Source organism: Fukomys damarensis, unplaced genomic scaffold (assembly GCF_012274545.1).
Source record: "Fukomys damarensis isolate Sample0158 unplaced genomic scaffold, DMR_v1.0_HiC HiC_scaffold_7, whole genome shotgun sequence".
Lineage (NCBI taxonomy): Eukaryota > Metazoa > Chordata > Mammalia > Rodentia > Bathyergidae > Fukomys > Fukomys damarensis.
The window spans coordinates 7,859,133-7,881,891 of record NW_022900919.1 but is presented as its reverse complement, the minus strand read 5'-3'; the positions used below and the strand labels follow the sequence as shown (position 1 = coordinate 7,881,891).

The following is a 22,759-nucleotide window of genomic DNA, read 5'->3' as shown; positions in this document are numbered from 1 at the left end:
AAAAAAAAAAAAAAAAAAAAAAAAAAAAGGCAAAACACCCAGGAGTCAATTATTACAATATCCATTTCATTTGTCAACTCTTCAGGGATCTTCAGAGACACAATTAGTGAAGTAGAAAACTCAACTGAGAGATTTGATTTAAAAAACAGACTTACCCAACTAATTACCAGCTACTCATTTCATGTAAGCTCCTCAGTGTGATTATATATATATACAGTCTGTGTTATACATGAATGGTAACACTCCAGAGTGGACCAGGTGCAGCTTCCAATTTGTAAGATGCTCACCTGAAACTTTCTTCCATGACTTCCAACAAACAAAAATGTGATTTGACTTTTTTCCCCTTGCTTTAAGGTACAACTCAAACTCCATTACTCAGTGTAGCTTGCCTTGGCCCCTTAAGTCAATGAATTTCTCTTTTATTTCTTTTTTCACAGCAAGTCCTTAGGGCCTCTGTTTAGCACTCGATATTCTGTACATTATAGTGAGTTGTTGGTAGGTGAATATTTCCCACTAAATGGACTATTTCAATAAAATCAGCAATCGTGTCATTCATTTCTACAGTCCTTCTGGAATTAAAGTCCTATTCTGGAATTAAAGTCCAGAACTGGGTTCAAAACAAAACAAACACAAAGCCTTGTACTATCCAAAAGGCACTGATTTGCTTTTACAGCCAAGGGCTACATAACCACTTTTCAGTCAATGATGCACTGTATATATGATGGAGGTTCTGTAAGATTGTAATGGAGCTGAAAAATTCTCATCACCTACAAAGGCTGCAGTTATCCTAATTTTGTAGAACAATACACTAGTCATGCGTTTGTGATGATGCTAGTGTAAGAAAACTTACTGCATTACCAGCTGTAGAAAAGTATAGCACAGACTATTAGGGGCAGCATGTAACCCTTAATAATAAGTGACTAAGGTATTGGTTTGTGTATTTATCATAGTATACCTCTTATTTTAGGATGTATTTACAGGTATGTGCCACCTTGCCCAGTAAGGGTGTATTCATTCTATGCATTAAAAAGTGTACTGTACAAGAGTATGCTGTGTTCCTAAGCAGCAGCAGCACATCCATGTTTAACGGATCTCTTAAACCTATATCATTTTGTCTTGTGCTTGATCTAACCTCAATATAGTTATACACACACACACACACACACACACACATACACACACTATTGTTTCCAGGGCCTTGAGGTTTTGTGTGTGTGTGTGTGTGTGTGTGTGTGTATCTATCTATCTATCTATTACTCTATAATGGTCACACAATAACCAAATCACCTAACAAGGCATCTTTCCAGTGTGTCATGTTGCTAAGTGATAATGCATGGCTGTATTTAGGAAAAGAAGTTTTCAGAAACAAACAAAGTATAACCAAATGATGGAAAATATTTCAGAGGGTAGAAACCATCTCAAGAATAGAGCACTACTTGTAAAATGGATGCTCAACAAAGGTAAAAGTAAGGTTCTAAAACTGTTACTCAACTATTACCATACATCTAGCCCCAAACTAGAGAACATTTTGACTTATTAGGGGATTCTTTTAAAAGTAATTAACAGTGAGGGAATTAAAAATTTTACCCCCCGCAAAAGAATATTTGAATAAAGGTCATTTCTCCTCTTCCATCTTCTTTTTGTTTTTCCAGTGCTGGGGACTGACCCAACAACATGCTAGGCCAGTACTCTGCCACTGAACTATATATACCTTTAATCCCTAAAAGCAATTTTCTAAATGTACTTATAGACTTATGTATTAAAAATCTACATTGTAGACAAAATATTTAATAATAAATCAAATAATAACTCAATGGTAGAGTGCTTGCCTGGAAAATAAGAAGCATGCAGTTTGCTCCCAGTAATATTAAAAATAAAAAGACCAAACCAAAGGGGAAAATACTTTAAACTAAGAATTAACCTGAGTGTTCCATTGTCTGGCCCTGACCATTAATATGGCAATGAAGTTTACTTGCTAGGAACAATAATATTTGAATATCTCTTACCTTCTGGAATATATATTTTTTAATCATCTTCAGGATTAAGTAACCCCAGTAAACATGCAGGGCCTGCAGAAGCAGCAGCTGTAGGTTGAGGAAGATGTATGAGAAGAAAGGCTCGAGGTAGTACAGAGGCATTATCAGCGTACAATGTAAAATCCTGAAAAACCAGATGAAGGAATTTTATTATGGCTAAAGCATTTGTGAATGTTCTACAAGAAAACAAATATTTTTTTCTCCCCACACATACATTTGTTTCATTTCTGTGATGTCCAGGAAATTCTCAATAGAAACAGATATGATATTACCTCTTATATCATGATTAGCAAGCCACAGAATGGTACAATCTGTCTCCTGGGAGGAAAATGAAAGCAAATGACAATTTTATTGCCTACTGCTTACACTAGGGTGTTCTGTACCTCATTTTTATCTTTTCAAACACAGCATATTCACTACCCTACCTAACTCCTGGGGAAGAGCAGGGATAAGGAACAAGTGAAGCAATGGATGTTAACATGGGTTATTACTGCCTTATTCCACAGTCTCATTTATGTATTCACCCCGGAACCTGTAACTTTTCTCTAGTTTTCCCCACAACCCCCAACAACTTCTTTAGCATTCAAGCTGATTTCAGCCTCCCTTGCAGCAACAGCTGCTTACATAAATTAGCTTCTCACTGGCAGGCAGATTTCCAAAGGCCACCACCTATGGTGTAATTCCCTTACCTGGCCTAGAGCCTTACTAGGTCTCCTATTGGGAATCTGTCAATATGAAAACTGACAAAGGAACCTACTCAAAAATCTTTATTTACTAGAGATATGAATTAGTAAACATATAACTGCTCACTGTGATCCATGCAGAGAGAAAGGGACAAGGTTCTGACTGAATTAAGATTTATTTCTCTGCTCCTTCTAGTTGAAGGGAAGGCAGACAGTAGAGTTCCAGCTGAGGAACTCCATCTACAGATGCCCTCTAGTGTGTGGCATTATAGAAAATCCAAACAGCTAAAGAAGCTTTCTTGCAGGCCTTTCTGTTTGACAGCTGTAAAGTTTGTAAAATGCTTAGGGAGTTTTAAGGTAGAAGAGAGGCAGGGAAGGATAGTGTAAGAGGAGGTGGCACAGGTGAATGGAGCCATGTTAGGTAAGGCCTGCAGGGCACAGCTAGGGGCACAGCCTTCAGTTTAAGAACAATGGGAAACCACTGGTTTGGACAGGGCAAAGATCTACTTGACACAGGATTGTACAAACAATGCTCAAGGACTGATGCCACTAACTTCTTGTCTCAAACCTGTGTACATTCTGAGACTTGGTCACCAGCTAAAACTAACCCCGCCCCTCTGACTGGGAGGCTCCAGGGAGACAAACAGCCAGCTTTATAAACCATAGAGCTCTCAAAATTGAAGAGTGTGCCTTAAAGTGCAAATGCCTATGACAGAGGGCACAGAGAAGGGAGTGGGGGCATGGGCTCTGGAGCTTGGAGTGTACATTAGAGTTCTTGCATCTTCAGCAAGTCCCATCGTCTCTCTAGGTTTCAGTTTGTCTCTAAATGAGACCAACACTTCTCACCTCAATGGATCATTATGAGGACTGAATGAGTTGACAAATGGTAAGAGCTTAACATATAGTAAGAACTCAAAAACTGGAATTTAATTAAAACTACCCTTTGTACTACCACTATGACTACTACTCCTAACCTCCCCACTCTTAACTGCATGAGGACTAATAAGCAACCTTAGGGTAGTGCTGCAGAACTGGCTGGACTTTCTGCTTGGTGGGGAGGAGGCAGCCAACTTCACAGAGGGAGGGTAAGCTCCAGAGGAGAGAGGAGTAGGGATTGCCCAGAGGAGTAGAGGAGTATTCTGTGGGAGGATGGAGGACATGGTGCCACTGGCAATGGCAGGTTCCGACAGCACAATTACATTTTCAGGACACCACTAAAGGATAGCCCAATCTCACCATCTACATTTCTTCTTCTCCTCTGCTTCAAAAAGAAATAAAGAAAAAAATAAATGCATCCGTCCTTTCCAGCTTTCTCCCTAATGTGTGCATGCACACGAGCGTGTGTTAACATCCAACACCTGCACACTTTATCATCGGTCACTACCTTACAGAGACTAATAGAATTTTCCGTTTCATAGAGAATGTCAAAAGACTGCCAGCCTCCTAAATTTCTAGAACCATTTGTCTCATGTCTGGATTTACTCTTTCCAAATTGATAAACTACTATTGTGTACTTGGACTGTAAAGTGCAGCTTTTTCTGTTTATGATTTTCTTTCCTACCTATCTTAACTCTTTCAGTCACATGAGTTTGCATGGTTTGAACAAGTCATGGTGTTTCTATAAATAATAGCTGGTTCTGTTGGGGTACATAAGGCAACCATCAAAAGTGTATTTTTCTAATAAAATATTAAAGTTAAAGGGTTTCTTTTGTTCTTAACAATTGTAGGTGTATTAAGTCCTTTTAAGATAACAAATACTGGTTCTACCACTGAGAAACTACCTTAGAGATGTCTCAGATTTCAATATTACATGTTGTTGAAGGCAATTTAATAAATAGCAAGGGTAAATGATGTCAGTTTTACTATCTAGTTTAGTAACTTAATTGGGATGATATTTGTTCTGTGTTTCAAATGTTCTGTTTCTAGTTCTGGTTCTTCCATAACTAAAAAATAGCACAACTTCTCATCTGAAAAATAAACATGGAGTCTAAACACTTCAACAATGTCAATGAATGAAAGACAAAGAAGGAATAAGAAACTGTTTCCCATAAGTGTCAACTACATATGATTCAGAATTTGGGCCAACATCTAAGTGGCAAGGGGAAAAAGCAATAAAAGACATTATTGGATTGAGTGGCAAAACTGGAACACAAGGTAGATTGCTACATTTCCTGTGATCGCATAAGAGAATGTTTTTATTCTCAGGAAATACACACTCAAGTATTTGGAGCACAAGAAACTATTTAGCTGATGTTTATAACTTTCAAATAAATTGTGTGTGTGTGTGTGTGTGTGTGTGTGTGAAGAGAATGACAAAATAAATGTGACAAAATGTCAAAAACTAAAGGCTATGCAGGAATTCTGTTATATACTTGAAATTTTCCTGAAAGCTTAAAATTATTTCTAAACAAATGAAGAGGTTAGACTAAATTATGAATAAGTTCCTTATCCTAAGACTCTGGTGGTTTGAAAAGCGATCACTGAAGCTGTCCTGTGTGAGTGTATTAATAGCACACAAAAGCTACCAAGCGCAGGGGCATGAGCCAGGTGAAAGAGCTCCTCTGGAGGCTTCCTACCACTTGGGACAGTGAGAACGTGTGAATAGTTTACTGTTTCCTTCATCATGTGTGTAAGTGGAAAATCCAGCTCCGAGATTTACATCTGCAGTTGTGGCTCAAGGGAGTGGCTCTAGCGCCAACAGAGCCCTCCTGGAACTGCAGCCCTCCTCCCCTGTTGCTCTGCTGGCAGCAACAAAGACACTAGGCTGACAGTGCTGCCATCAGAGTCATGCTCAGCCCCTGCTTATCATGCAGGGCCCCACACCTTGGGCCTTCTGAGGAAAGAAAACACTCATCTTATTCTCATCTCCCCTAGGAAGGTCAGCTAGGAACCTTGCTGTATTGCTTTTAGCTTTGACTTTAAAATATTCTTTAAAACTTTCTCTTTTCTACCAGCCATTCCAAGATGGTCCCACTGACCATAAAATTCCCTTTCACCTGCGGGTTTCTCAGGGTATCCATTTTCTTATATTAATAATAGCTGGATGACCAGAAACTGAGATATGAAATCCAGTGACCAGTATTGGAGGGAAAAGATGACTACAAACATTAAGTACACTAGGAAGTAAAGAAGCTATGTATCTGAGTATTATTTACAGGCGAAAATGTTTCAGTTTTTTCTTTGGCACATCTGAGAAACACAGGTCAATATTAACAGTCTTCAAATATATGAATAAAGGATGGATACGAAGATTTCTTCTATGGCCGGTATGCACTCCTGGATAGTAAGAACTCTGCCTCCTATTCCTTGTACTCTTTTGCCACATCTAGCTATAGTGAATTCAAGCAAGGAAGCAGTGAGGTACATTTCCACCTGGACACTTTGGCCGTGATGGATATTCAGCTGTATGTTGAAAAACCAGCAAAACAGAGTGCTCCTTCCCTTCCAATTGACAAGTCAGTTCTTGTTACTTATGGAAGACACTGTTAGGAGTCAAAGAAATCATTTACCTGGCCTTAGAAAGAACTTTGTACCCTAATGATCCTCTTGTGCAATTTGTATAATTTAAAAATATATGTTATTACTTAAAAACAATAGTTGGGAGTACAATGTGAAAAATACAAACCTGTGATTTAAATGGTTTTGAATAAAAATACAAATAAATTGGATTACTAGGCAATTAAAGCAATTTGACCAATGCCAATTTGAATTTCTACCTAATGCTAATGAAACAATGTTCAGAAAAACTAATGTTAATTAACTTGTTCTGACAGTAAGAATTACCTAAATAGGATGGTCAGATACAGCAGGAAGAAAGGAAATTGGGGAATGCAATTGCAGAAATACAGAAGGGAAACACAGAGGAACACAAATACTCTGGAGGATGAGGGAAATGAAGACAAATCTAAGAAAAGGAAAGATGAGTATAATATGAAAGCTCCAGTTCTTTTCCCTGTGGCCTCTAGACAAATCTCAACTGTGCACAATCCCAGTTAGCTTTCTCTTACACCGTATCTCCACACAAATGTACAACAAAAGCAATGGGGAAGAAGAAAAAAGCAACTAGATTGCAAATGGTGTGCCACAGCATCTCTAAACTGTCGGAATCCTGAATAGTTTACAGTTACTTCTGTGCAGACTTCCAGTTGTGTCTGTGAAGATGGACAGATACACAGTGCTTGCTCCATGATAATTTCCCAACAAATTCGGACTAAATAAACTATCCTTGATAAATTAATCTACAGGGTTACAGGTTTTGGACAGATGGTTGGAACCAGGCTGATAACAAAAAACTAAATCTTCCTTTCTGGCACCACCAAGAGGATAGCATAATACATTCAAACTGATGCTAAGCCAGAAAAGTACACTGCAATTGAAGGAAGCGCTCTTTCTGACAGATGCACCTTAGCAAACTAGTGATTCTTTTTTCAAAGACCTTTGAAAACTGATCTCCAAACTTCTGTGCCTTAGTGAGGTTTTGCTCAACCTTCTAAACAATTAGAATCTGTTGATATTGGTACAGAAGTATTTTTATCTCTAGCAACAGTCAAGTCTTTTAATATTTTTTTTCCTGAAATCCATCTCCCTAAAGATGGCAATGATCCCTGCTGCCCTATACAGTGGCCTGGTGAACTCAATGTCAATATCAAGAAAATGTCAAATGCATGTAACTAATTTTTCTTGAAATTCAGAAATGCTGGCAGGAGAATGAACTGCTTGTTTGAGATATCACAGGAAAGACAGAGGTGAATGTTCTCCATTGCTAAATCCAAAGACAACCCATGGTGTGTGCTTTAAAAATAATCCGCCAATTCTTTGAAACCGTTCCTACCAAGACAGAGAGTTTAATTTTTCTTTCCTTTGAAAATGGCCAGGGCCTTCAGAATCTAATTCCAATGAAGAACATGAGGTGTGAAGTGACATGATGTGTCTTCTGAGGCTGGGTTAGAGAAGGAGATGCAGTGTCTGCCTCGCTCTCTTCCAGGAGGCTCACACTTGAAATGCAACTGCCACACTTGAAATGTTCTGAGAAGGCCAAGGCCACATGGAGAGGCTATCTGTAGGTATTCCAGCTGATAGTCTCAGTTCAAGTCCCAGACAAAAATCAGTACATCTGGTTTTACATATATTATTTAACCAAGTGACTAGCCACTATCTGACTGCCAGCTACCACCTGATTGTAATCGTGCTAGAGACCCTAAGTGAAACCCATCTAGGTGGGACCAATCACTTCTGAGAACCATGAGAAGTAATAGTAATTGACAAATGATGTTTTAACAGAGGTCTGTGAACTATGGCTTATGGATAAAATCTGGCCTGCAACATGTTTTTGGATAGCTGTGGGGCTAATTATGGCTCAGTACATTTTAAACTGTTATAAAGAAAAATAAAATGAAGAAAAATACACAGCAAATATCATATGTGGCTCTCAAAGCCTAAAACATTTATTCTCTGGCCATGAATGGAAAATTTGCCCACCAACCACTCCCTTAAGCCACCAAGTCGACAGATGGTTTGCTCTGTAGCAACAGAGAACTGAAGTATGTGGTGCCCTTGGTACATGATAAGAGGCACTGCTGGGTAGATGCTGCACTTACAGTGTCATGAAAGTCACACTAAAGAGCTAGATCCAACTGCTATCTACAAGTCAATAGTTGTCTTACAGATAACTGCTATCAAGGGTTGTGGGAATGGCTTAGTAGTAGAGCATTTGCCTAACATGCATGAGTCCTTGGGTTCCATTCCTAGAATAATAATAATGACAATAAGAATAACAATTGCTAGCATACAATAGTAATAGTAAAATTTTATAAATATATCTGCTCAAAGAAAAAAAATGACAGTAATGTGATTTACTAACCACGGAATGTATAAGGTATGTACCTTGGACCTGCATCTAGATTAAACTCTAAATTCTGAGATACTAATAATTTTAATAACAGGTAGAATTCATTGAGTCTTTAATTTTCTAAAACTTTCATATGTCAAGGTTTACTTCCAACTAACAGATGAGAAAATGGAGGCACAGAACAATGCTTTAACTAGCCTGTCCAAAATCACACACAGGTGGTTAAGGTGGAGCCAGGACTTGCAACTAGGCTTGAGTCACATCCATTAACCACTGCGCTGGGCTTCTCTTCTTCAGAAAATGCCTAAACAAGATTCTTTATCTTGGTTTAGGCAAAGCAGCTGGCTTCCAAGTGGAGGACAGCTCCTACTGGCCTCTCTGGCCACACCTCTGCAATGCTAACCAAAGGCACTGTCCATCTACCTAGGAATGAGGCCTAGAGTCAGTCTCCATCTCTCTCCTGGGACCCTAGGATCTTCAATAGTACCAATTCTCTTGTTGAGAGAATCGGAAGTTCCCAGGCCAGCCCTAGGCCACTGTTGGTAAAAGGCTCTTTCTTCCACACCAAAGCGTCCCTACATGTTTAATCTATTTTCTGTCACTCAGCACAAGGGATGAACTTCCCACAAGGGAAGAACTGCCATGGAAGACACAGTATTTATCCCCAGCACATAGCTGAGTAAGCTTAACAGACTGATCAAGAAGCAATGAATGTCAAAACGATATTTAAATCACTGTTAAGATCAGTGGCCATGGAGAGTGAAATAAGATCAGTTCCCCCATCTGTGAAGTGGGAGTGATAGAACCTATCTATAATTTATTATGTAGACTAGAGCCAAGATTTTAAAAGAACTTAATCCAGTGTCTGGCACTCAGCTAATGGCTATAACTGTCATAACACAGAACATGCATTTCTTCTAGAGACCAGGTGACTAGCCAATGGCTTTTCACTGAGTAACTGGATGGAAAAGCTGTTAAAAGAAAGATCCATATTTATGAAACAAGATGTAGAGTAAAAGTTGCTGCTCACCCACTGGGTTACACATTTTCCATTTCCCTTTGTAATAAGCCTCTTCCACACCAGAGGATGTTGCTTTAATTATCTATAAAAATGTAAATTATAAAAATAGCTCATCATATGCTTTTTTTCCAACTACACTTGGCACAAATAACTGAAGATCAATGCAAGGAAAGGAAGGGCAATGCTCTCTGACCATAACAACGTGCCAAGGCTATCTCTGCACATCACTGACCAAAGGTGGGCATGGAACCTTGTACACTTACCAGAAGGGAAAAATAATGAAGCGGGTGATGAAAAATACAACAGTGAAGATTAAAAACAGGATGTTACAGGTTTTCTTCCATCCAGCATATGAAAACATCTTAGCAGACTGAAAACAAAGGAAACTACATTTAGATAAAGTGATAGTAGTATAAACTTTAATCAGTAATAAATGAAATAAGACATCCAAGATTTGCTTCAAAACAATCAGGGGAAGGTGAGGAGTGTGGACGGCATCATGGATTGAACAGATGGGCCATATTGGTAACTATTAAAGCTGGAGAAGTCCAGCATGCCCTGTGTTTGAAATTTTCCATAATACAATGTCTTTAAAAGATATACAATGTTAAAGTGACTGAAATGTGACTAATTTTTCAAAAATACTAGAAGTTAGCACAGTCAATCTTAGCATGCATTTCATTTGGGCATTTATTATCTCCATTCAACTGTGAGAAGCCTGCATTGAAGAAAGGCTGGGATAGGAGGTAAATGTACACAGGGCTGGGAATGCTGCAATCACATTTTGAGGCACATCATGGAAGAGGTGCCAGGGTCTTGGGGCCCTGACCTGGTTGAAATAAAGCTTTAAGCACTTGATTTTCTTCTATTTATTTTATGCTAGGCCACACGGCTCATATTACCTGTGTTACATAAAAAGAATTAGAGAAAAGGAAGTTGAATGTGGTATTGTGAGGTTAATTGTCAAGGATGCTCTACTGCATTACCCAGTGCAGCCCGCCTGAAGGGGAAGTTTCTGATGGGATTGGAGGGTGATGATGGGCAGGAGTTAGAGGGGACAGAGTGAGTTGTGTTGGAGAAAACCATCCCTCTAGGAAACATGGCTTAAACTTGGGAAGTTTCAGAACTGATATCATCAGGAGGCTCAAGACCCATCTAATACAAGAAAAGCAATATATGTATATCCCAGAAAGGGTTCATGTTAAATTTCCATGCTTACCACGAGGTGAAGACATGACCAGCCTGTGGGGTGGAACAGGGCTCAACAGAATAGCTTCAGCTGGTGATTTAGATGACTAGAACACTTCGTAGGTGGGAGTGGGTATAGGAGCAAACATCAGCACTTGTAGTGACTGGAAGGGAGTGGATAGCTATTTGTAAAGTCAATGTCTAGGCCACCTGGGACGCTAACATGTGCACAGGCATGGGAATCTCTGTAAGCCCACTTGTGAGGGCAAATAGCACTCTTGGGCAAAAAGTGCACATTTTAGACAGTGTAATGGTGAAATATCAGATGGTAGCTCCTCTACTATAATAAGTATGAGCCAAGGTACATGAAAGTATTGGGTCCTGGATCCAAACTCGGATATGGAGTAACTTAGAGGATCAGGAAGATGCACAGAGAAGGCAAAAGGTCATGAATAAGAACTGTAGGTGCTGAGAATGTCTTTATTTGTAAAAAATAAACAAACAAAAAAGAGCTAAGAAATGTGCTACCAACTGTCTTGAAGAATATGAAAGATTATTAAGCTCCATTTCAAGGAAGATCTAAACAGGGCCAAAAATGGTACCATGTCTAGATTCAATCAGAATTTGACCAACAGGGCAAAAACCAAAACAAGTCTTCAGGGAAGCTGTGAAGCATGCACCCTTGAGAGAATATTTAAAAAATAGGCCCCCATCATCATTGAATGTCGTCTCTACCACCAACTATTGATGGAAAGAACAGGCCCTTTGCACCAAACCTCAAGTTTGATCATGATTTCTGAATCAAGAGTGATTCATGATCATTAACAAAATGAAGCTGTTATTGTAGTTTATCCATGAAATGTCCTCTAAGTTATGTATCATTTTTCTTCTGATTTTTACCTAAGGACCTCAGAATATACTCAAACAGTAATGAGCTAAACTTCGGAATAGACAGACTTCTCATATTACAACTGGAGATAGAAAACAAAACAGTAAGCGATTTGCCCAAGTCTCTTAGGAATTAGTTATGCCCCTGAGAGGGTAGAGGAGAGTAGGTGGGGAAAACCTACCATTTATTCCCAGTTCGAACGTATAATTCCCCTTAAATAACCAATGGAACTATTTTCACATTGGACACACCCCAAAGGCAATCAAACCAGAGCATTTAGAAGCAACAGACTAGTATAAAATTCTAAAGTCATGGCCAATGTGGTCTTAATTTTCAGTCAGGGTATGGAGATATGATCAGAGAAAGAGGTAATTATAACAGAGATGGCTGTATTCAGAAAGCAACACATGGAAAAGCTGGCATAGTCATTCTTTTGCTAAAGCATTTGTTACCCTGAAGCACATACGAAAACCTTGACCTTTAGAATATTTACATATCTAATGAGGATTACAGACAAAGTAAAAACAACATTCTGTATACAAAGAATATTTTAGCAGTGGCCAGTTGCTTTGAAATAACTTCAAATAATTTCTGGTTATTTCTCAAGTAAGATTTGGCAAATTATATCCACCCCATGGCTAAAGTATGTTGGCCCTTAAGAATGGTTTCTACATTTATAAAGGGGGCATAAAAACAGAGAAAAAAAGGGCTGCGGATTTGGCTCAGTGGTTTTGCCACTTGCCTCTCAAGGGCCTTTTAATCCCCAGTACCAAAAAAAAAAAAACCACCACCACAACAAAAAAACAGAGAAAAATAAGAAACAAAGAAAAATATGTTAAAAAGATCACAGGTAGCCCACAAAACTAGATTTACTGTCTGGCCCTTTAGCAAAAAGTTTGCTGAGTTTTGATACAGAGGAACAAGATTCTATTAAAATGAATTTCTTCCATTTCAACCTATACTCAACTATTAAGCTTTCAAGAAGCAACCCCAGACATGAAACTGGTTAGCATCATTTTTCTTGGGTTTATTATAAACAAATATATTAAAATGAAAAAACTAAGTGATTCTGGGAAATGTTGCTCTAAAATACAGCAGGAGGCCTGGCAGTAGAGGAACAACCATTCAATCACAGCCTCAAGGTCAACAGGAATCAATGTATCACAGAAGCAGGTACAGAAAACAGTCTTAATGTTGCTTTGTTCCTCATATTTTGTGTGATATGGGACTAGGAAGACTCTAGTCTTAATGTGTCAGAGAACACCCTAAGTCCTCTTTCTTCTTTAGAAAATGAATGTTATTTTAAAAATGAACTCGAACTTCTTAAAACCAGGGATTGGACTATAGAAAGATCAGGTAGGCAGTGTTCCTCAATGGGTAATGAGGAATAGGCTTACATGAAGAGATAGTACCATTCAATTTTGAGAATCCAGAATGTCAAAAACCCAAGTTTTCCTTTTAAAGATTATAGTTCGTTCATTCCCTCTTCAAATATTTCCTTACTTCCTGAGCCAGAGTCAGCATGCACCTTCATTAAGAGGACTACTACAAACTGACCTGTTGCTAACACCATGAAGAAAAATGGAAAATACAAAATGAGAGGTTTTATTTCTCTCATCTTGAAGGAGATGGGATCCCTGAGACATTCTCAAACTTTGGGTGCTTTCAGGACACAGGGCCCTGCTAAATTACTCACAGATATTTCCTTCTCTGAGAAGTACAGAAACCTAGGATGTGGTATTGTTATTTTTTTTAATGATAAACATTTACCTCCAGCCAAATGTCAGCTGTATCATGCACAATCATCACAAGGGTCCCACTGCGAATATAATTAGCACACCAAGAGAAGCTCATCAAACTAAGTGCAGCCAGGTGGTGAACAACATGAGCTACATAATCCTATATAACAAGAGAAAAATGGAGGCCATTAAACAAATGCAGTTATTTTCCAATCACTGGAGGAATTAATAATAATAATAATAATACCAATAACTTATGCCTGCATGCTTTGAAATTTATAAAATTCTTTCACTTTAATTTTAAACATAACCCTAGTGAGGGAGCTAAGTATTATCTTCATCAGTTAAGTCACTTAACTTTAAGACTGCGTTGAAAAATTGTAATTTAACTCCTAACATCTGTTGTTCTTTCCAATGACACACTGTATATATATACACACACACACATGCACACAACAAATATACATACAGGCATATTCTTATACATATTTACATGTACTATTTATTCCTTGCTTAGTTCCAAAAAGAAAGACATGGTATAATAAAATTACTTAACCATTAAAGTAAATTACTGCATATGAAAAAGCAAAATAAAGTTTACTAAACACATTGGAAAATCAAAGTTAAGGAAAACTACCATCATGGAGTAGCACAACGTAAAGATTCTCTGCAAAGAAGATACACAAATAACCAATTAGCACACAAAAAGGTGCTCAACCTCATTAGACAGCAGGAAAATGTAAACGAAAATCACACTGAAATACCATTTCACACTCACTGGAAAAGCTATAAGAAAAATGATGAATAATAACAAGAGTTGGCAAGGATATTGAGAAACTGGAACTCTTGTACACTGTTAGTAGGAGTGTAAAATAATGCAGCTGTTTTATTAAACAGTCTGGTATTTTCTCCAGAAGTTAAGCATAGAATTATCATATGGGCCAGCAATTCCACAGATGAAATGAAAACATAAGTTCACATAAAAACCTGTATACGAATATTCACAGTATTACTCATAATAGCCAAATGGAATAAAGGACCCAAACATCTATGAACTATTAAAAGAATAAACAAAATGAGGTCTATTTGAGGAAAAAAGGACTCAATCAATTAAATTAAAACGTACAGTTAAGCTAAAGTTAATAACAGTTAATCTATAGCTATTATTTAGTTATATGGAAATGGATATCATTTTTATCATATTTTTTTCATAGTATGTTCTTAGATTCTATAAGTTTTCTTTGAAGATGTCCCCTGGGTATAATGTGCCTTTTAGTAATGAGAAACATCCACCACTCAACTCAAATATCATTTAATCAAGCCAATATCATTTTACCAACCTGACTTTGCCTTGGATGTAGCATATGTGGTACAGGCCAAGGTTATTCATCATTTGACCTATTTTGCTAACATATATGAGGAAATCTTGTGACTGTATTCATGGTCTAACATTGGTTGTTGGAAAAGAAAAGAGGCTACCAACCAGTTCCTGAAATGCCTGAATTTTTGACCCGAGAAGGCGTTTAGCATGCCTGTGACTCAGTTTCCCTGCAAACAAAGCAAAGCTCAAAATGCTTGAAGCCAGGATTCCTAGAAAGGATATTTGATAAATTAAGGAAAAAATGCTTTCAAAGTCTTTAAAAACATCAAAAGTATTTAATACAGTGATTTTTCAACAACCAAAAGATGTGGCTATAGAGTGACCATGAATAACACTTTTTTTCTATGCATTAAAAGACACTGAACTCCTAAGATGAAAGAAATAGACAACCTAAAAGGAGATTTCTTTATTTACCGAACAGGGGTAGAACTTCAAAGTCAAAATTTCTATCATGTTTCTCTATAAATATTTACCAAGGGACCAAAGAACAAGCATAATTTGCACTATTCTATGTACTATCAAAAGCAAAAAGATCCATGAAATGAAATTAAATACAGATAAAAATATAATTTAAAGATTAGAGTTTTGGGCAGAGGGATAAAAATATTTGAAGAAATTGATAAAGAAGGTTATAAATAAACTTACCTTCCTCTTGACATCATAGCCAAGGCTAAATATAAGAGACCAATAAAAACTCATTTCTAACATGTAGTACCAGTACTGAGACGGCAGCAAGGGCTGAGGAAAAGAAAAGTATTTGTTACTTTACATGTCTCCTTATAACAGCTTACTTTAGCACACTAAAACTCAACTATTTCTATTCCAAAAAATTCCATAAATAACAATGATTCATATTTCAACTTCCAAAAAGGAACTGGAGATAATATTTCAAGGTGTTTTGTTTCTAAAATGGTAGACAAGTATTCTAAAATCAAGTCAAATGTTTTGTCTGAAAAATTAAAACTGCTAAGCAGCTACCTTATTTTAACTCATGTGGAGTTAAATTAGAAAAACAATTTAAAAATATGTACTTAAGAACAACAGAAAGTCTATTTTGTTGGAACAATAGAGTTTCTACTTTCTTCCATGATAAACAAGCCTGCATGACACTAATCTTAGTGAAAACAACTTAATATTTAGATAAAAGGATGGGGGTATCTGTTTGAGAGAATCATAGAGCAACCCAAGTATCTAGAACCCGAGAAGATCCCAAAGAAAAAAATGCATTAAAATAAACTCTTTATTTCAAGTGAGCCCTTTATTCAACAGATACTACAGACTCTAAGCAGAATAAAGCCAAAGAAAACCATAACTATGCATATCACAAATTCTACATTTGCCGATTTATGAGTGGTATTAAGTCCAGAAACTAAGAAACAGCAGAAGCTAAGCAGATGTTTTAGTTATCTCACATTGCTAGGAAGCAAACTGATGCTCAAGCCAACCAAGGAAAAGGAGTCATAGTAAACACTGTAATCTTTTATTCAAACCTGCTCAAGAAAAACACTAGGATATGAGTAAGCTGGAAATACATTTACCCTCACAACGACTGTGGTCCACAGCAAATCAGCTCAATCATATGTCCAACAGAAAAGAAAATAAATTCCCTCAGAAGGAAGGTAATATCATCCTGACCATCTATATTTTTCATATACAGTATCAGTCATTCAATCAAAATCTATAACACAGATGAAGATAGGAGCAATAAAGTAAACAGATTTAGAGATAATCAAGATTTATTATACCCAGACTTTCCAAAAACTTCAAAAGCTGACTAAAAGATGGAAATTTTCAGTAGAGAACAGTAATCCATTAACAAATTAAATGAAAATTTAAGAGCTGAAAAATACAGTAAGAAGATTGTTTAACACCAGATTAGATTCTGCTAGAGCACTAGTGAAATGGAAGACATAGTAAAGTATAAAATACCTGTAATTTTACTCTACTTGCAAGCTAACAGGTTAGTCTAACACAAGTTTTGTGGATGCTAGTAGAAGACAGGAGAATCCTGGGTCAAAGATAACGGACAAGAAATGGCTCACAGTAGCTGGAGTATCTGTATTTTGGCCAGTTCTCCCATCCCCAATTCCCATAGGGTATCAGATGACAACTATTTGTGCTGTGGATTGTGTTACATGAAAGGAACCCTGAACTAGGGAACTGGCTATAGCACACCTACCTTTTTCTCCAGAGGGAGACATTTAAATCATCTGAGACAGTCTGATATAAAAACAAGCTTCAAAAGATAGTCTAGAACAAAAGGCAGTATCTCTCCTCATTATCTTGTGCATAAATGCAAGAGACTGATAAGAGAATTGTTTCCCAACAGACTGAAGCACAGAGAGGCAAAAGGATGGAAAATATTTTTAAACACGTAAGAGACATATGATGCCTAGCATAAGTTTAGCATATTAGCACACTATAACTGGAATTCTAGAAGAGTGGAGAGAGGAAGAAACAGAGGCAATGGAAATAACTAAAAATTTTCCGAAACTAACTAAAGATATCAAGCCACAATTTCCAGATGTACCATGGATTCTGAACAGGATAAATTCAAAGAAAACTAAATCTTTGTATTCATAATAAAACTGCTGAAAAATAAGCTAAAACATGAACATAAATTAGGAAAAAAGACATTATGTTCAAAGAAGCAAAAATAAAAGTGACAGCTAAATTCTTAAAGAAATGGATGGGATTTAGAAGACAATGGAATAGCATCTTTAAAGTGCTGAAGAAAATAACTACTAACCTAGAATTCTACACCTTGCTAAAAACATTCTTTTAAAAGTAAAGGCAAGGAAGGGATTGGGAGATGATAGCTAGTCAGCAGAATGTTTTGATTTGGGATAACAAAAATGACCTAAATTTGACTGTAGTTGCAGTTCTGCAACTCTGCAAATGTGCTAAAATCTATCAAATCTTATTTTTTAAGTTTGCAAATTTTTAGTTCAATAGTTGTTTTATTAATTTTTTAAAAATAAAGGCAATATGGTAACATTTTCAGCCAAACAAATCCTGACAGACCTGTTGATAAAAAATATCAATTAAAGCTGGGTGTGGTGGCGCACGCCTATAATCCCAGCCCTCGGGAGGCTGAGGAAGGAGGATCGCCGTGAGTTTAAAACCAGCCTGGGCTACATAGAGAGTTCCAGGTCAGTCTCAACTACATAGTGAGACCCTGTCTCAAAAAGCAAAAAACAAAACAAAACAAAAACAATTTAGACTGCTTCAATTGGAAGAGTAATAACTGTGGACTGGAACGCAGAAATGCAGGAAGGAATGAAAAGCAGGGAAGCAGAAACCTGACTGTTACTGGAATGAAAAGCAGGAAGAGCAAAGATTGACAGAACTTTAAACATTTTGAAGGAGGAGGGCATATGGCGTATTCTAATGGCCTCTCATGACTACAAGGAGGAAAAAACACTAATTTGTATTGTACTCTAATTAGTCATGGATGTAATTACATGGTAATTTCTAGGATATCTAATAAATAAAATCAGGCATTAATAAAAAGTCAGTATAAGGAAAATGGAATAGCGATTTTTAAAAAAGTTTTGACTGTCCCATAGAAAAGCTAGAGGGAAATACAAAGAAAATTCATCATTCATCAGGGAGTACAAATAAAAAATAAGCGATATACAGTAGATTTAATTCCAAATATGTACTTCATTAACTGTACACAAATTAAAGGACTGAGACAAATGATGAGTTAATAAGAATTACACAGCCAGTAAGAGAAAGAGCCAGAAGATGGCATGGTGGTTGACAGAGAGCAGGAAGGGGGACTAAAACCCCACTAAGGGATAATTTTAGGGGGCCGATGTTAAAGGAAGGAAGGAGTTATATCAGAGGGGACCTACCTGTCTGGGGTAGCCATTCCAAACCTCCCAGAGGTCAGATGCCCAAGGCTTCTGTAAAAACAAGGACCAACAGAGAAGTTAAATTTGTCAAAGTCAAAGGCTAATTTCAGCAGAAAATATAAACTCTTCTTCAAACAATAATCTCTTGTTTATTGGGTGCAAAGATGCATAGAAAGATTCACTTGTGCATATTTCTATTGCTTCTATTGTACATATTTCTCCTTTTGTAGGTATTTATTCATGATACTATGTAACACCCCTGTGAAATTCACTATGCATCTGGGGTCAGTAAATAGGACTGAATCCTCGAGAAAACTATTTTGAACAGCAAATCTACTAACAAAATTATTTCTGAATCAATTCAATTATTGCACTTTTAAAGGTAAACATATCTTAAGATAGCCATAGCAATAAAATATTTGAAAAAACCTTGAATCCTGAGAGAAATCTCTAAAACTGATTATCTATCAAGAACATATCCTAAAGAAATTCACAGTCAAGAATTTTAAAAATTAAAGACAAATTGCAAAGATATCAAAAAGACAACTTACATCATAAAGAAATGCAATTCCAACAACAGAAAGCATTAAGTAAAATGCAAATCGCCAGCTGCCAAAAGAAAGAAAAGTCTTTATTCCTTTGTAAAGGTTATTGATATCTGAGGAGAGAAAGATTTGGCATGACAAAATTTGGAAGAATACACACTCTGAAGTTAGGTAAATCTAAGTTTACATCCCGGCTTTGCCATTTATTAGATGTCTAGACACTTAGGTAAGTCATTTAACTCCCTCATCTGTAGAATGGGAATAACAAAACTTTCCTCCACATGTAAAAATAATTTAAAATAGTTTTCAAAAGCACTGGTCATAGTTGTATATGAAGTAAGTAAAAACAAATTGTGCTATCACTACTACTACTACTACTACTACTACTACTACTACTCTACTACTATATTGGACCAGTTACTACACATATCATAAATTGTGATTTGATATCAGAATTATCACCAACATAATAAAAAGTGGGAAGGGGAGGGGAAAGGAAATAAGGGAAAATAAAAAATGAAAAAAATGGAAACAAAGTCTTTATAAATAGGGAAGGATGAAGCGGGTGAAGGGAGGGCAGGGTTATGGGAAAAAAATAAGAACCAAGATACATCATGTAAAGGTATAAGGAAACAATGATAAATGTAACTGTATTTATTGTTTGCTTTAAATGTACCGATAAACTTAATGAAAAAAGAAAGAAATCTGACAAATACAACAACTTATTTTATTCTCCTTAAATTCACACCTGGAAGATTTCTGTGTGATCAAACTTTACTCTTTTCTTCTAAAAGCAGAACTTGCAAAAACAAAATTTTTTCTCAAGTATGGGGAAGACCTATAGATGAAGAGACGTCACAGACATATCAACCAATTACAACATATGGGTTTCACTTGATGTTGATTAAATAAACAAACTGGAAATAAAATTATAAGATAATCAAGGAATCTTGAACACATTATTTGTTTTTATCAAACACTTTAGACATCGCAAATTTGTTTTTAAAGAGTCTTTATCTTTTATAGATACATATACTTAGAAATGGAATTGAATTGTATAAGGTCTAATATTTGCTTTAAAAATAATCTGAGGTGGGAGAGAGAAGTGGGTGGGACTGCTGATGACCCAGGATTAGCCTTGAGGTGATCACTGTTAAAGTTGGTGAGAGGTCAATGCATTACATGGTCTTTTTACATTTATCCATGTTTGCAACTTTCCAAAATAAAGTTATTTAAAAAATCATAGCTATTTTAGCTAATGAATGCTGAAGCAAAAATAATAATGTGAAAATAACATTTGTTCCTTTCATTTGTGTAATGGCCTACAGCAGTGGTGGTGCTCTATGGCATGCACGTTATTTGTTTCCTTTTAAGACAAAAGATATTGATGCATGAGTTTTTTTTTCTAAATTAAAATCTCAGTATTCAGGTTTAATTTCAGTGTTGGCACTTTGCAATAAATAAGTGTGTTCTAGGTTGCAGTTTAGGCACTCATTTCCAAAAGGTTTGCTATCTCAGTGTTTTCTTCAATACACCTGTAGGAAAGGTAGGAAATAGGTATATATCCATTTTACAGATGAAAAATTTGGCTCATAATAGTGAGGCCACTTTCCCAGCCCCTGTAACTAAGAAGTAGTAAAGGTGAGACCTAAAGTTCAAGTTCTGTATCCAGTAGTGTTCCCTTAACATCATTACTGCCTCTAAGGTAGACCACATTTTTTTCACGACTTGTATTGATAGAAAAGAAAAGAAAAAAAAAGAAACATTCAATAATTAGCACATTGAACCACAAAAATACTCACAGATGTTTTACAAAATAAAAGTTCAGATCTGTCTGCACTTGTCATATCTGTGCTTGCTACAGAAAGCATTTCCTTGGCTCCCTGGGTTATCTTGTCCAGACAAGAAGCACAAACAGTAGGAAATAAGGTCACCTAGGTCATAAATGCAGCAGAAGTCTGATTTGTTTCTCAAACATTTATTGACATCTTGACTGTGTGCCAAGCATGTGTTATCACATTTTTATCGAGATGTTAACATTTTAATAAGATTATGAAGTTGATACTAAAATTATCCTGACTGTCTCCTGATTCTTACAAAGTAGATAAGATAAATAATAAAGAAAACTGGTACATGGAGAGCTCACATAACTCACAAAAGGTTGTAGAGCATAACTGGATGCAAGAGTACAACCCATGTTTCATATTTTTCTACACTGGTCCAACTTAGCATTCATTATGCTACACCAGTGGTTTGGAAAGTATGTTTCAGGGATCCCTGAGGTCAGAAGATTTTTATAATAGCAGAAAAACATTACTTTCTCTCCCCTCTCATTCTCTCACAAGCATACAGCAGCAAACTGCAGAGGTCATATGACATATAACTGGGTCATTGCTCTGAAGAAAGTGCACAATGGAAAGTGCTCATATAGTGTCTCGTGTTTTATAGATGTCTCAGATTCCATATCTAACACAGTAACTATCAACAGGTATAAATTAAAGTTCTTTGGGATTTTCAGGAGTTTGTAAGAGAACAAAGACTCCTGAGGCCAAAAAGTCAGAGAACTGCTGCATTTCAGTGATAATAACAGGAATGATTATGTCAACATTATTTCACTTGCATCAAATGAACCTAAGATAGCAATGGACCAGGATTTTTAAAAAGATGGAAAAACAAGTTTCTCCAACCTAAGCAATTCCTCCTTAGATCCCCTCCCTATGACTGTTGTTCTTTGTTGTAACTTTGTCCCTATAAGTAAGGTTTCACAACCTCCTGTTCTCATAAGATTCTGCTTTTACCCAACCAAAGCCACCAAGATATGCTGTCACAAAACTGTCACAGCTTGACTGCCGGCCTTTGTTGTGCTTCTGTCCCCAAGTTTCATGCTGTTAGGTAGACCAACCCCCTCCCCCAGCATATGCAAAACTAGAGCCCTTCCTTTGTTCTGGGCTTAGCCTTTGGTCATGGGTCACCAGAGCCAGCACACACCTAAATAAATCCTCCTGTTTGACCTGTTGGCCTCTCTAATCTCTTAAATTCTACAACAGTAAAACTTCCTTTTTTACCTCAGGAAAGGGTGAAATAAACATAAATGTGGGAAGAGGAGTTAAACAAATTCAGAAATTGATTCATTAGGCAAATGAACCCTGCAAATGCAGCGTAAGATTGCAAAGGAAATGGGTAGAGTAAACTTGGTCCAATGATGAGAGAAGGTGGTAGGGCCATAGATGGGGTCCATAGCAGAAGAGCAGAATGGAGCAACAGTGAACCTGCATCCTGGGGCTAGAACATTCCCCCTCCACCCACCTAAATTTGGGCAACTGCCAAGGCCAATCCTCCTTCCGTTCTTCTAAGAGAAGCAAAAATAAAATAACAAAGACCCAGAAAAATCTCTGAAGCTCCAGGCCAGAGTACATGAGTTTTAGATCTTGTGATTTGACCTTCAATAACCTTTACCCCTACTCAAATCTTGCAAAGGTTCATATATATGAACTGTGTCTCATGTATGTAATTTAATCAGAGTGAACATATACATACATATATATATATATATATATATGATTGTCCCA

The 22,759-nt window shown here is 36.9% G+C and overlaps 1 protein-coding gene across 4 annotated transcripts in view; it reads right to left on the bottom strand.

The window, feature by feature from the left end:
- The window catches only part of Cers3 (ceramide synthase 3), a 111,670-nt gene that overhangs the window by 29,415 nt on the left and 59,496 nt on the right, over positions 1-22,759 (bottom strand). For all 4 annotated transcript variants that reach the window (XM_010611084.3, XM_010611086.3, XM_010611087.3 and 1 more), the window contains 6 exons: positions 19,197-19,254; positions 18,646-18,696; positions 15,431-15,523; positions 13,436-13,564; positions 9,852-9,958; positions 2,007-2,160 (listed from right to left, as the gene is read on the bottom strand). In XM_010611084.3, the coding sequence (XP_010609386.1) occupies positions 2,007-2,160; positions 9,852-9,958; positions 13,436-13,564; positions 15,431-15,523; positions 18,646-18,696; positions 19,197-19,254 (592 nt within the window). The remainder of the gene's footprint in view (positions 1-2,006; positions 2,161-9,851; positions 9,959-13,435; positions 13,565-15,430; positions 15,524-18,645; positions 18,697-19,196; positions 19,255-22,759) is intronic.